At 40.4% G+C, this 12,240-nt stretch overlaps 1 protein-coding gene across 7 annotated transcripts in view; it reads left to right on the top strand.

Moving 5' to 3' along the window:
* Nucleotides 1–12,240, top strand: part of CUNH1orf112 (chromosome unknown C1orf112 homolog) — a 41,722-nt gene that overhangs the window by 25,420 nt on the left and 4,062 nt on the right. For 6 of the 7 annotated variants that reach the window (XM_036342402.1, XM_036342401.1, XM_036342406.1 and 3 more), the window contains 6 exons: nucleotides 294–345; nucleotides 1,291–1,380; nucleotides 5,082–5,267; nucleotides 7,268–7,390; nucleotides 8,443–8,538; nucleotides 11,118–11,231. In XM_036342402.1, the coding sequence (XP_036198295.1) occupies nucleotides 294–345; nucleotides 1,291–1,380; nucleotides 5,082–5,267; nucleotides 7,268–7,390; nucleotides 8,443–8,538; nucleotides 11,118–11,231 (661 nt within the window). Of the gene's footprint in view, nucleotides 1–293; nucleotides 346–1,290; nucleotides 1,381–5,081; nucleotides 5,268–7,267; nucleotides 7,391–8,442; nucleotides 8,539–11,117; nucleotides 11,232–11,892; nucleotides 12,129–12,240 lie in introns of those variants that run through there. The other variant, XM_036342403.1, reaches the window with a different exon arrangement.

Genomic DNA, 12,240 nt, shown 5'->3' with positions numbered 1-12,240 from the left:
GGTTGGTTTATAGTCGTGACCGACAGTAAATTATTTTAGATTTGTACGTTTATAGAAAAGTTCTGTCTCAATAACTCTGGTTTCTTATCACAGCACTCAGTTAGGAACCGGGTTCCTCTCTCCTTTCTATGTTTGAAGTCATAGACGACTAGTGCTTAGGTGGCTTTGAATGTCGTGATAGTCCTTGATCCTGGGAATAACTGCGGTTTAGAATAGTTGGTGCTTTATGGAAGTTCGTCTCCTTGCTTTTCTCGGTAATTGTATAAAGACTCCCTCCTTTATGTACATTGCAGATATGGGACTGCTGAGCTCTGTGCGCACCATGTCACCATAGTGGCTCACCTGGTGAGTAGAATTGCAGGCCTAATGCAACCACTGCCCATGAAGTTCCTTTGGAGATACGCTAATCTAAAGAAAGTGGATATTGAACGGAGAAATACATGGCAGCTAAATTATTTTGACAGTTTGTTGATGCTGTTGAGAGAGATAGACTAGAAACAGTGTAAAACTGGGGAAATTGTCTCATATTTTCAAAATTTTATGGAGTTCCATTAATTGTCCTGAGAAATAAAGACTAGGTTGAGAATTAATTTAAAATTGAATGCAAAATAGAAAATCAGGAGAGAAGAGTTTAATGTTGATGACCAAGAGTTCTCTCTCTCTCTCTCTCTCTAATATGACTTAGACAAGCTAACTCTTGAATTGTTGTATCTCTTTTAGTCAAGAGGGACTAAATGTGATAGTGATTAATGCCTTTTGGGAAAAGAAGCAATGCTTTGTCGATGGCTACAAAGAGAGAATGATTTAGTGATGATTTAATCTTTTCACATTGACCTTTTTTACTTTTAATTCTGAGATGTTTGATACATTCCATTGAAGATGGTCATGCCCTATTCGTTATTTATTTATTTATTTTGCCCCTGGCCTTAGTATATTATGCAAGGAATTGATTTCCAGAAAATTGAGTTTATAAATCTTTTAATTATGGTTCCATCTTACAGAATTATACCCACCTCTGCACTGTTGTGCTTAGATCTGAAAACATTCCATGAATTGTTTTTGAGTAGGAGATTGTCATCAAATGATAATTTGAAACCAAGATTCCAAAGTGGTGTTTTAAATATAACATCAAAATACTTCTTTCAGTATAAAAGTAATCTACGTTCATGGAAAAAAAAAATTAACTTACCTATAATCTTATCTCCCAGAAAGAGCTACTGTTAACACTTGGCATATAAAAGCTTATAAAAGATAAGATTTTAGGCCAATCAATCTCCTGTCTTTTCCCAGATAAAGTCCTGCCCTGGAGAATGCCATCAGCTCACCAAGCTGTCGATACTGCTGCGGCGTCTCTTCTTCTTCATGGCCCCACCCCACCAGGCAAGAATGTCCTTGTTGTCACGTCTTTGAGCAGCTGCTGAGGATTGGGTTCAGACTCTTTTTAAAACTTTTTCCTCCCCCCATTTATACTGTGTTTAAATGTTGGCATAACAAAATTTTTTTTAATAGTCTTCACCCAAGGATCTTTTTCCCCATTGATTTTTAGAGAGAGTGGAAGGGAGGAAAGAGGAGAGAGAGGAAAGAAACATCGATGTGAGAGACACAAATGGATTGGTTGCTTTCCACACGTGTACCCTGACGGGCTGGGGATTGAACCTGCAACCCAAGTGTGTGCCCTTGACTAGGAATCAAACTCATGACCCTTTGGTGCATGGGTTGATGCTCTAACCACTGAGCATACCAGCCAGGGCACTAAGAACACACTTTTTAATGTATCATTGCTTATTGCTTTTAGGTGAGTTTAGATTTTGATGTTAAAGAAAAACCAGAGCTACACAGTAGTTAAAGTGGTAAATGCAGATTTTATTCAGGAACTGTCACGATAGGAGACAGAGACCTCAGTGTGCAGCTGGCTCAGTTCTGAATTCCGCACAGACAGGTGAGGCTCAGAGTCAGGGAGCAAGTGGACGTCAGAATTAGTGAGATGAAACGTCGGGGCGGGTGAGTTTTGCTAAACTGACTTGACAAGATTCTTGCTGAACACAGACCAGGTGCTCAGATAGCAAGGGGGAGAGATTCTTTTTAAACTGACTGCAGGATTCCTGCTGACACTGGATGATGCAGGCCCAGCATAGGGGACAGCCCAAGGTCGAAGGCTAGTCATAAGAAGGCTCAGAGGAGCCTGACTTAAGTTTGTCAGTGCCTTTGCTGCAAGTTAGATAATAGTTCTAATTCTCTCTTCCTGAAACATCTTCCCTCTTGTTTCTCGTGCATTTAAGATACTTGAAATGGTTCTATGTTTCCTGCCTCTGTAACTAATTTGAAGAGCTAGAATATTGTTTATGCCCTTAATGGTATCTTTTTTCTTCAGTAAATGAGTTTAACATGCAGGGGAAATCGAAAGTAGGATGGCCGTAGCTGTTGAGGTTGTGAGGAAACAAGCTGTGATGGAGGAGGCTCTGCAGTTACAGGGCCTGGTAGCCTCGGGCAGTCCCTCTGACTGGCCACTTGGGAGGGCCTGAGGAAGGTAGGGTAGAGTGGGGGTTCCGGGGAGAGATCAATCAAAGGACTTGTATGCATGCATATAAGCATAACCAGTGGACACCCAGGGGGGTGAGGGCATGAGGGGGCGGGCAATGGGGGATAAGGACACATGTAATACCTTAATCAATAAAGAAAGGAAACAACAACAACAAAAAACAGGTTCCCAACCTTCATCTTGGTATGGAGTGGTGGCTATGAAGTGAGGCTTAGTAATTTGTTTTTGTTACTATTGTTAAATTCCTATATGAATCTGACAGGGATACACGCTTGGGAACACTAGGTTAGCGAAAGGGTTACAGGCCTCTGTTTGAATCCTGGTTTAGTATGACCTTGGATAGGTCATCCTTTCTGAACCTCAGTTTCCCTGTCTACAAAGTGGTGGAGATATATAACAAGTTTTGAAAAGTTTTGTAAGGACTTAGTAATATCTGTAAGACACTAGCACTGGAGGGGTGCCCAGTAAACGCAGGGAGTTACTCTCACTAGAGCAGCGGCTCTCAACCTGTGGGTCGCGACCCCTTTGGCGGTCGAACGACCCTTTCACAGGGGTCGCCCAAGACCATCCTGCATATCAGATATTTACATTACGATTCATAACAGTAGCAACATTACAGTTATGAAGTAGCAACGAAAATAATTTTCTGGTTGGGTCACAACGTGAGGAACTGTATTTAAAGGGCCAGAAGGTTGAGAACCACTGCCCTAGAGTATTTGGCCTGAGTCCGCAGTCTTCTTTCCTGCCCTAGAGAGGCTGGCTGGGCCCTGGGAGAACCGCACCAACCTTCTAGCCTCCTCAAGGCAGAAGCACCTGAGGCCGACCGTGAGCACTCGAGAAGTCACGCTGTCCTTCCTCCCAGCTCTAGCCTAGGGGTCTGCTCAGGTCCCTTTGAATTTTCCTCTCCTCACTCTCCTGTCAGAGGCCTTGTCCTAGGTTCTTGGTACATTGCTCTTCATGGGGGGAGGGAAAAGGTCCTCTTAACCTCAGTTTCTCACATAGAAAATAGGAATAAAAGTATTCGTTTCCAGGGTTGTTGTGAAATTTTAACTTTTAGAATAATACAACTCACAACAAATTGGCTCTAAGTGAGGTCTAGAAGCTTTGTTATAAATAAAGGAGATAAACTCTAATTTTAGACATCTTTCATCTCCATTTTCTAAGTTTTCCCCAATAATTGAGGCTATCAGATATATGTTATGGGTAAATGAGGGGTTTTTAATTTTTTCCTTCAGTTATCAAATACTGATTTTCTGCTATGAGCAAGTTACTATGCTAAAATTTACAATTAAAAGATAGCCCTAGCCAGCTTGGCTCAGTGGGTAGAGCGTTGGCCTGTGGACTGAAGGGGCCCAGGTTTGATTTGGGTCAAGGGCACATACCTTGTTTGCGGGCTGCATGCCTGGCACCTTTTGTGCTCATTCCGGAGGCCACCAATCTATGTGTCTCTCACCTGATGTTTCTCTCTCTCTGTCTTTACCCCTCCCTTCGACTCTAAAAACCAATGGAGAAAATATCCTCGGGTGAGGATTAGCAAAAAAAAAAAAAAAGTTAACAATTAAAGGACAAATCTGAATTTGAATCCCTGTTCTTCAAGTCCTTGGGAGTGTTCATTGGTCCTGACATTGAGATACTGAGGCTTATTCTGATGGCAGCTGTGAGGTTTGAAGTGAGCATTGACCAAGTGTCACTTCTGCCCTGTTCAGCTCTTTTTCCTAAGACATGGCTACTCCTCTAGAGGAAGGACGGAGGGTACAGACATTTTTGGAGACTGTAATGTGGACCGGGCTTTATATCAGGCACTCAAACTGTTTTGGTCCTCATGTCAGCCTTGTACAAGGGATACAGATGAAGAAACAGTGATTCAGAAATTAAAGAACTTCCCAAACACCCATAACATGCCAAGCTAGTCCTGCGTTGTCTCAAGTAGAGCAGAGCCCGTTCCCACTGGAAAACTGACTCTACGACCTTTGCTTCTTTAAGTTCCTGTTGCTGTGTTGGGAATATTACTTCTGACTTAACTGTATAAGGTGATGATAGTATGAATTCGTAGGAAAATAGTAGGCTTGTCCTAGCTGGTTTGGCTCAGTGGGTAGAGCGTTGGCCTGCGGGCTGAAGGGTCCCAGGTTCGATTCTGGTCAAGGGCAATGCCCAGGTTGCAGGCTCCATCTCTAGTGCAGGAGGCAGCCGATCAATGATTCTCTCATCATTGATGTTTCTATCTTTCTCTCCCTCTCCCTTCCTCTCTGAAACCAATAAAAATATATTTGAAAAAAATAGTAGGCTTACTGGGTAGGAGCCTTATAAAATAGCTGACCTGACTATTAAGGAAATATATTCTTAAATATATTCTTTAACATTCTCAGTGCATTTTCATAATGTTCCTGATGGAGACAAATGCAACAACAAAAATAATAAGTGTTCATTTTAGTTAACCTTGAATCTGGTACCTTGTGATAACACTGTTTAATTAAAAACTTTAAAAATAAATATATTAAATAATATATTAAATTACTCATGTTTCTTTAACAATTTATTTCAGGTGGAATTTATCCAGAAATTTGCCCCAAAAGAAGCGGAAAATCTGCCTCTGTGGCAACATATTTCTTTCCAGGCTTTCCCCGCTGAGCTAAGGAAGCAAACTGCTCATGAGGTTGTCAGAATAGGCGCTGCACAGAGCAGGAGGTGGCTTGGTGGCAGTCGCACTGTGGGGGAACTCGAGTGGCTGGCAAGTAATCAGTTTGATTGATTTGATTTTTCAGTAGTGGTTGGTGAGCACCGTTTTAGGAATGGGTGGGTTGTTATAAGATGGACCAGTCTCGGCCCTCAGGTTAGAAACTTGTGAGATTTTCAGATTTCTACATTCTGTGAAAGGCTCTGGGAAACATCCTGTCTTGAATGATGTAAATTATAAATTATATGGAGGGTGAGTGTCTGAAGCTCAAGACACACTGAACATTGTGAAACACATTACGAAATTCCTTTATCTAGTATTTTTGCTGACACAGCTCTAGGTCCTTCTGTTTGACAGGATACAACCCCTATTATGTATACCTATTCTGAGCCTTTATGTACCTTTCTATTTAGAATGCTCCCTCTTAAAATAATGCAATAAAAAAGAAGTTCATCTGTAAGAAGTAATAATTACAATTTTGAAGAATGGATTATAATACATGGAGTTGAATTTTCCAGTTTAGTGTTCATTTGCTCATTCATTTACTCAAACCTATTTTGAGTGCTCTTGTGTGCCAAGCTTTGTTCTAGGCATTGGGTATCTCAGGGAGCAGAGCAAGAATTCCTCCTCTCAGGGACTTACATTCTAGCTTAGCAAGGTAGTAAAATAACTGGTAAGTATGATTATCAGTTTGTGATAAGATGAAGAAAAACAAGCAAGGATTGGGACAGGGCCTTCAAAAGGTTGGGGACTGGTAAGTTCAGGATTTCTGAGGGGTTTATATTTCATTTCTGAGTGTAAATGTTCTAATACGCTCTATTTTATGGCACTTGACCACAATTATAATGACATTTGCATGTATCTAAAGGAAATAAACATATTTATGTGCCTTTATTTGGCAGAACTATTAAATACCTAGTTAGGAGTAGGCTAAGTGGTTCATGTTTTGCATTTATTGGGCAACTAGTTTCTATAGTAAAGACAAAAAATATTTTGTATTGGGTAAAATAAAAGCACCTGTTTTCTAAAATTGAATAAATCTTTTATGTATGACCAAAAACTTTAGTTCAGCAGGTTACTTAACCTGTTTATTTATAAAAAGAAATGGGTAAATTGTAAATAAAGAGCTGTATGGTAATTACATAAAATTAAGGGGTTGTTGACATATAATGGGTGAAAGGCATTGTTACTGTCGTTCCATTCTCATGGCCTTCACACCCAACCAAGCCCACACCTGGTGGGGGCGGGGAGGGTTGGGGGGCTAAGGTGGAATATGTAATTAAGAGTGAATCAAGAAAAGGTTGTTTTTAGTCTGTGATTCTAGATCAGGGATCCTCAAACTACGGCCCGTGGGCCACATGCAAATGCAAATATTGTATTTGTTCCCGTTTTGTTTTTTTTACTTCAAAATAAGATATGTGCAGTGTGCACAGGAATTTGTTCATGGTTTTTTTTTTAAACTATAGTCCGGCCCTCCAACGGTCTGAGGGACAGCGAACTGGCCCCCTGTTTAAAAAGTTTGAGGACCCCTATTCTAGATAGTGCACTACTTCTTCTTACATTTTTTTAAAAAGAATAGTTTATTGACTTTTAGAGAGAGAGAAACATTGATGTGAGAGAGAAACGTCTGTCAGTTTTCTGTGCATTCCCTGATGGGATTGAATCCGCAACCTTTCAGTGTACAGGACGATGCTCCAACCAGCTGAAATACACTGACCAGGTCTAAGTTGATGACTATTATAAATTAGCTTGGCCATACTGACTATTTGTATCAAACTTAAGATAAAATGTTCTTTTTATTATCTTAGTAAGTTTTTAACCTAAAAGGAAAAAGGTTTATTTTAAAAAATGAAGCTAATGATTCTATGTTAAGGAAAATTAGTTTTATTAAAATATATTAAAGAAATAGCTGAAAAGATGGCTTTGGGTCTTAGGAATATAATTGCACATGGGTTTTTATGAAGAGTTATGAGTAACTCATAACCTCTAGGTAATTGGCCTCAGTTCCATGAGGCTGGTGTCTAAACCCAGGTCCTTTTCCTGTCTCTCCGTAGAACACGGCGCTGTCTGCTTTGCTTGCTGTGAAGAATTCTGCGAGCGAAGCTCTGGATATTGGACAACAAACTGCACTTATGGAAGCCGGAAGTCAGCTTTGGGCTTTTCTAAACACTAATCTGGTAAGGAACACAACTGATGATTTCCCTGAAGAAAAAATAATGTATCGACAGAAGAGAATAGTATTGAAATTTCCCTGTAGAGTAAAAGGGATCTCATTTCTTTAGGTGCTGGGTAAAGCTTGTGATTACAACTTACTTGTACGATTGAATTAGATTAGTAAAGCCAGAACCTAGTCAAGATGGTGACAGTCCAGGTAACAGTTTTAGGACCAGTTGGACCCATTTTTTTTTTTTTTAATTTCTTACCCTATTATTATCTTCTCTCTTGGGTTAGTTTAGCCTGTTTTGTGATTCTCCGTTAATAATATCTTTTGGGCTTAAAGGTAGATGGATGACCCAGCAAAGACAAAGCCTAGCGATGAGTGGGCTGGAAATAGTATATGTGTCCTGCACGTTATTGCAGTTTGAAAAATCTAAATATGAAATTTGATTTCTTTGACTGAGTAGAAATAAATGTTGACCTTTGGCTGTCCCGCCTGTGAAAGCAGAAAGCAACAGTCGCACTTGTGGGAAATAATAGACATGGTTTTGCAGGTGGTTCAACATAAAGTTTGTGTGGTCAGATTTCCCATCTGCATATTTTCGCTTAAACAAGTACTTCCCCCCAGTCCTCACAAATCACTCAATAAATATTCATAAAAGACCTGTTTTCTAAAATTGAATAAATCTTCTATGTATGACCTAAAACTTGAGTTCAGCAGGTTATTTAACCTCTCTGCTGGTGACATAGCTTACAATATCATGACAGATAGTTATGGAGAGAGGAGTGGAATTTTAAGACTGAGGATATCCAAGTACAGAGGCAGACGGAAGTAATTAGATCTGGGTTTGCATCATGTCTCTGCTTTTTACTAGCGACATGGTTGTGAGCAGATGGTGTGACCTGCCCCCGTCCTTAGTAAGCTGAGGGGAGTACCTGCCTCAGAGATCTGTAAGGCATAAGTGAGTTGATAAACAGAAAGAACCTAGATATAGAGTAAATGCTGATTAAAAGGCTGCTATTCACATGTTATTGAACATTTTCAACAAGATTATTTTGTTTCTTATTTAAGGTAACAGGTCAACCTTATGTTCAACGGACACTCAGCCTTTTATTTCCACTGTTGGGATTTTTCATTCAAACTCTAGATCCTCAGCTGATCAGTCAGGTAAGAATAGTGAGCAAGTGGATACTTTGTTGAGGAAGTTGTTAAACTGGGGTGACTTAAAATAACTTTCTAGAAACTCCTTTTTAATGATTTCTTGCGCAGTTTGCTTGTTACCTTTCTTGTGGAGTTGCACATAGCAGCCACAAATTGCTTGTCCAGGGATGTCTCCTCATTGCTTCTTCCTTCTAGTGGTGGATTGTTAGTCTGTTGGGCTATTAATCCAGCCTTTATCTGTCATCCTTATCTCCTTGATCGGGGAGAGGCCGAACTTTCCTGTTGCTGTTAACTGCCCAGAAAATCCCTGTGGTTGAGTCAGAGTGTGGGACCTGCATTCCTAGCACTTTCAAAGGCATTTCACAGCCCTGGCAGCCAGGACTGTAACCAACATGGATGAAGGCTAATCCTGTTTCTTCAAGGAAATAAGATGGTTTTGAAGAAAGACAATGCTGAGTTTTCTCTGACCCCAGCATGCATGTCTGGGACAGGCAGAACTGGGGTTACTGTCGGGGGAGCCTGGGGTGTTGCTCAGTTATGCCCCATTTGGGAGGTTCTAGGCCAGTGCGCGGAGAGAGAAGGAAAGACTTCATCTTATCTGAAGTGGTCTAGAGCAGGGGTCCTCAAACTACAGCCCGTGGGCCACATGCAAATACAAATATTGTATTTGTTCTCATTTTGTTTTTTTACTTCAAAATAAGATATGTGCAGTGTGCATAGGCATTTGTTCATAGTTTTTTTTTTAAACTATAGTCCAGCCCTCCAACAGTCTGAAGGACAGTGAACTGGCCCCCTGCTTAAAAAGTTTGAGGACCCCTGCTCTAGAGGCTCTGGAATGAGTCCAGACTGGACAGAATGATCCACCAAGTCAAGAGTTGGCTTGTGCTTAGTCACACAAGAAACAAACAGAAAGAAAAGCTGTTATGAAATAAGACTGTCCCTGGTTATTCCGGAGGCTGGATGATGGAAGGTAATATCCTGGCGCAGTAGACGTGGGAAGCTCTGGTGAGTGGCTGTATACATGAGAAATTTAAATATTTGCTAATTAGGTATATGTTTTATTTTTTGTTAATCCTCACCTGAGGATGTTTTCCCATTGCTTTTCAGAGAGAGTGGGAGAGAGGGAGGGAGAGAAACATTGATATGAGACACATTGACTGGTTGCCTCCCAACTCTGGGAGCGAACCCAGGTGTGTGCCCTTGACGGGGAATTGAACCTGGCACGTTTCAGTTCAGTGCGTGGGCAGACGCTCTAACCTCTGAGACACATAGGCCAGGTCTAATTAGGTATATATAAATATATATATATGTTTTTTTAAATATACTTCTTTATTGATTTCAGAGAGGAAGGGAGAAGGAGAGAGAGATAGAAACATCTGCTGCCTCCTGCACACCCCCCACCGGGGATGGAGCCCGCAACCCAGGCATGTGCCCCCTGCCGGAATCGAACCTGGGACCTATCGGTCCGCAGGCTGACGCTCTATCCACTGAGCCAAGTCGGCTAGGGCTAATTAGGTATATTTTAACACATTGCGTACCGCATAGAAATCTCTAAGATATACGCCAGGGACCACACGTTTTTGGGCAAACTACATGTTATTTAAATCATCATAATGCACTTTAGGTGTTGTTTTTCAATAATTATGACATTTTTATTTACAAAAACAATTAAACAACTAAAGTTCCTAGTACTTTTTTAACGTATGGTACTGCGTAAAACATTTTCCTCTATGAAGAGGGACCAAACAAAATTTACATAAGTATCTAGATTCGCTCCTTTTTCCATGGGCGTGAAAAACGAGAACACTCGTGAGCGGTCCTTAACAGATGGCGCGCGAAACATGAGAAAACTCCTGAGCCGTACGAAATGTGTTAAAATTTCTGTATATGTAATGTATTACTGAATAATAATGAGAATGTGGTAAAAATCATTCACTCAAATTATACTGAATGCAACATGTTGAATTTGTTGATTCTGAAGGTTCTATTATTCTTTTATGAAAAATCAAATGCTAATTTTAATATAATTGTGCCTACCTTTAAAAAAATCCAAATAACTAAAGTTATAAAATTTCAACGTAATTGTTCATTTAGGCATTTTCCGTTTTACAGAAGACTTTCTCTCATTGTTCCCTTAAATCAGGGGTTGGCAAATCTCCTGGCTAGATTCTGCCCTGCTTTCAGCACAAGAGCTAAGGATTTTTACTTTCTTGAAGGTTTATAAAATAAAATACAATAAAGTATGCAGCAGGGAACACATGTTGCTGCAAAGCCTAAAAATACTGACCATCCCCTGCTAATAATAAAGAACTTCTCTTACTAGAATTTAAAATACAAAATAATTTTTAAAGGTTTGAAGGAAGAGCACTGGTATATACTTTTTCAGGAACTTTTTTTTTTTTTTACACAGTGGTTGGTAGGAAGAATGCTGAAGTAACTGACTCAATTTGTTTTATTCAGAAGTTTAGGGTTTGTGGAGTGTTTGGCTGTTGTGGGTTTTGCTTTGTTTCCCCTCCCAAACGCCCATCAAAATCATAGTCAGGAGGTTTCTGCAAAATAACTGTTCTTTGGTCTTTGCCTCTTAGGTAGTAACTCTGCAGGCCTCACTTCTGAAATTAGAGCCTCCAGACCATGTTCGCTTGGCAGTCCTTGATTTTGTGTCTTCTCTAGGAAAACTTTTCATATCTCCAGCTATCCAGGTAAAACTCTTCATTCTGTTCTCGTTTTTACAAAAACGCTGCAAGAATGAATGACTAAGGGATTTTTAGGCTTTTGATTTCTTCAGTTCTCTGTATTGATTACAATGAAAGTTGGGGGGGGGGGAAATGTGTTTTATGAATAGAGAGTGACTATCAAAGTAGAACTCATTTTATTTTTCAGAAAAATATATATTGACACGCGCGCGCGCGCACACACACGTAGTCTGAGATTTTCTTTGTGCCCACAAAGTTTCTGAGCAAAGAAAACATAGTGTATAATGAGGAAGTTGGGTAACTTACTCAAGTTACTCTTTTGGTTTTATACCCATGAAAGGGAGCCTGTTTGTTTTGGATATGTTGCGAAGTATATGTAGTTGACACTTGGGTGTGTATTTATGGCATCATCCTGGGAGGGCCTGGCAGTGCACTTCTGTTGAAGGAGATCGTCCTCCTCAGCCTCACCTTCCTTGCTGCTGCCGTCACCACCCAGCAGTTCCAGACAATTGACTTTTCCCTCCTCCACAGGGGAGACGAGCTCACTGATGAGGACCTTTTATGTAAATGGAGCAAAACCATAATTGACATTACAGGTTGATTAAAATCTTTGCAACCCAAAAATTTACCTGGTTAGTTTCTAAGGGACTATCTCCTTTGTTCCCAGGTAAATGATGCTGCTCCATTTGTTTCCATCACATCAGGTTGTGTTTCAAGAGATAAGTATAGCTGTTGTCAGTTTGTTTTCTAGTCTGTGGGCAAAAGTAGCCAAATCTTTCTAGAATTAGAGTGTTTTCCAAGAATGCGTCTGCATTTGGACCATAATGTGCCCAGGACCTATAGAACAGATTTTTTTTTTAAATATATTTTATTGATTTTTTACAGAGAGGAAGGGAGAGAGAGAGAGAGTTAGAAACATCACTGAGAAACATGGATCAGCTGCCTCCTGCATACCCCCCACTGGGGATGTGCCCGCAACCATGGTACATGCCCCTGACCAGAATCGAACCTGGGA

Source organism: Myotis myotis, unplaced genomic scaffold, assembly GCF_014108235.1.
Source record: "Myotis myotis isolate mMyoMyo1 unplaced genomic scaffold, mMyoMyo1.p scaffold_m19_p_18, whole genome shotgun sequence".
Lineage (NCBI taxonomy): Eukaryota > Metazoa > Chordata > Mammalia > Chiroptera > Vespertilionidae > Myotis > Myotis myotis.
This window is presented reverse-complemented; position numbering and strand designations above follow the sequence as displayed.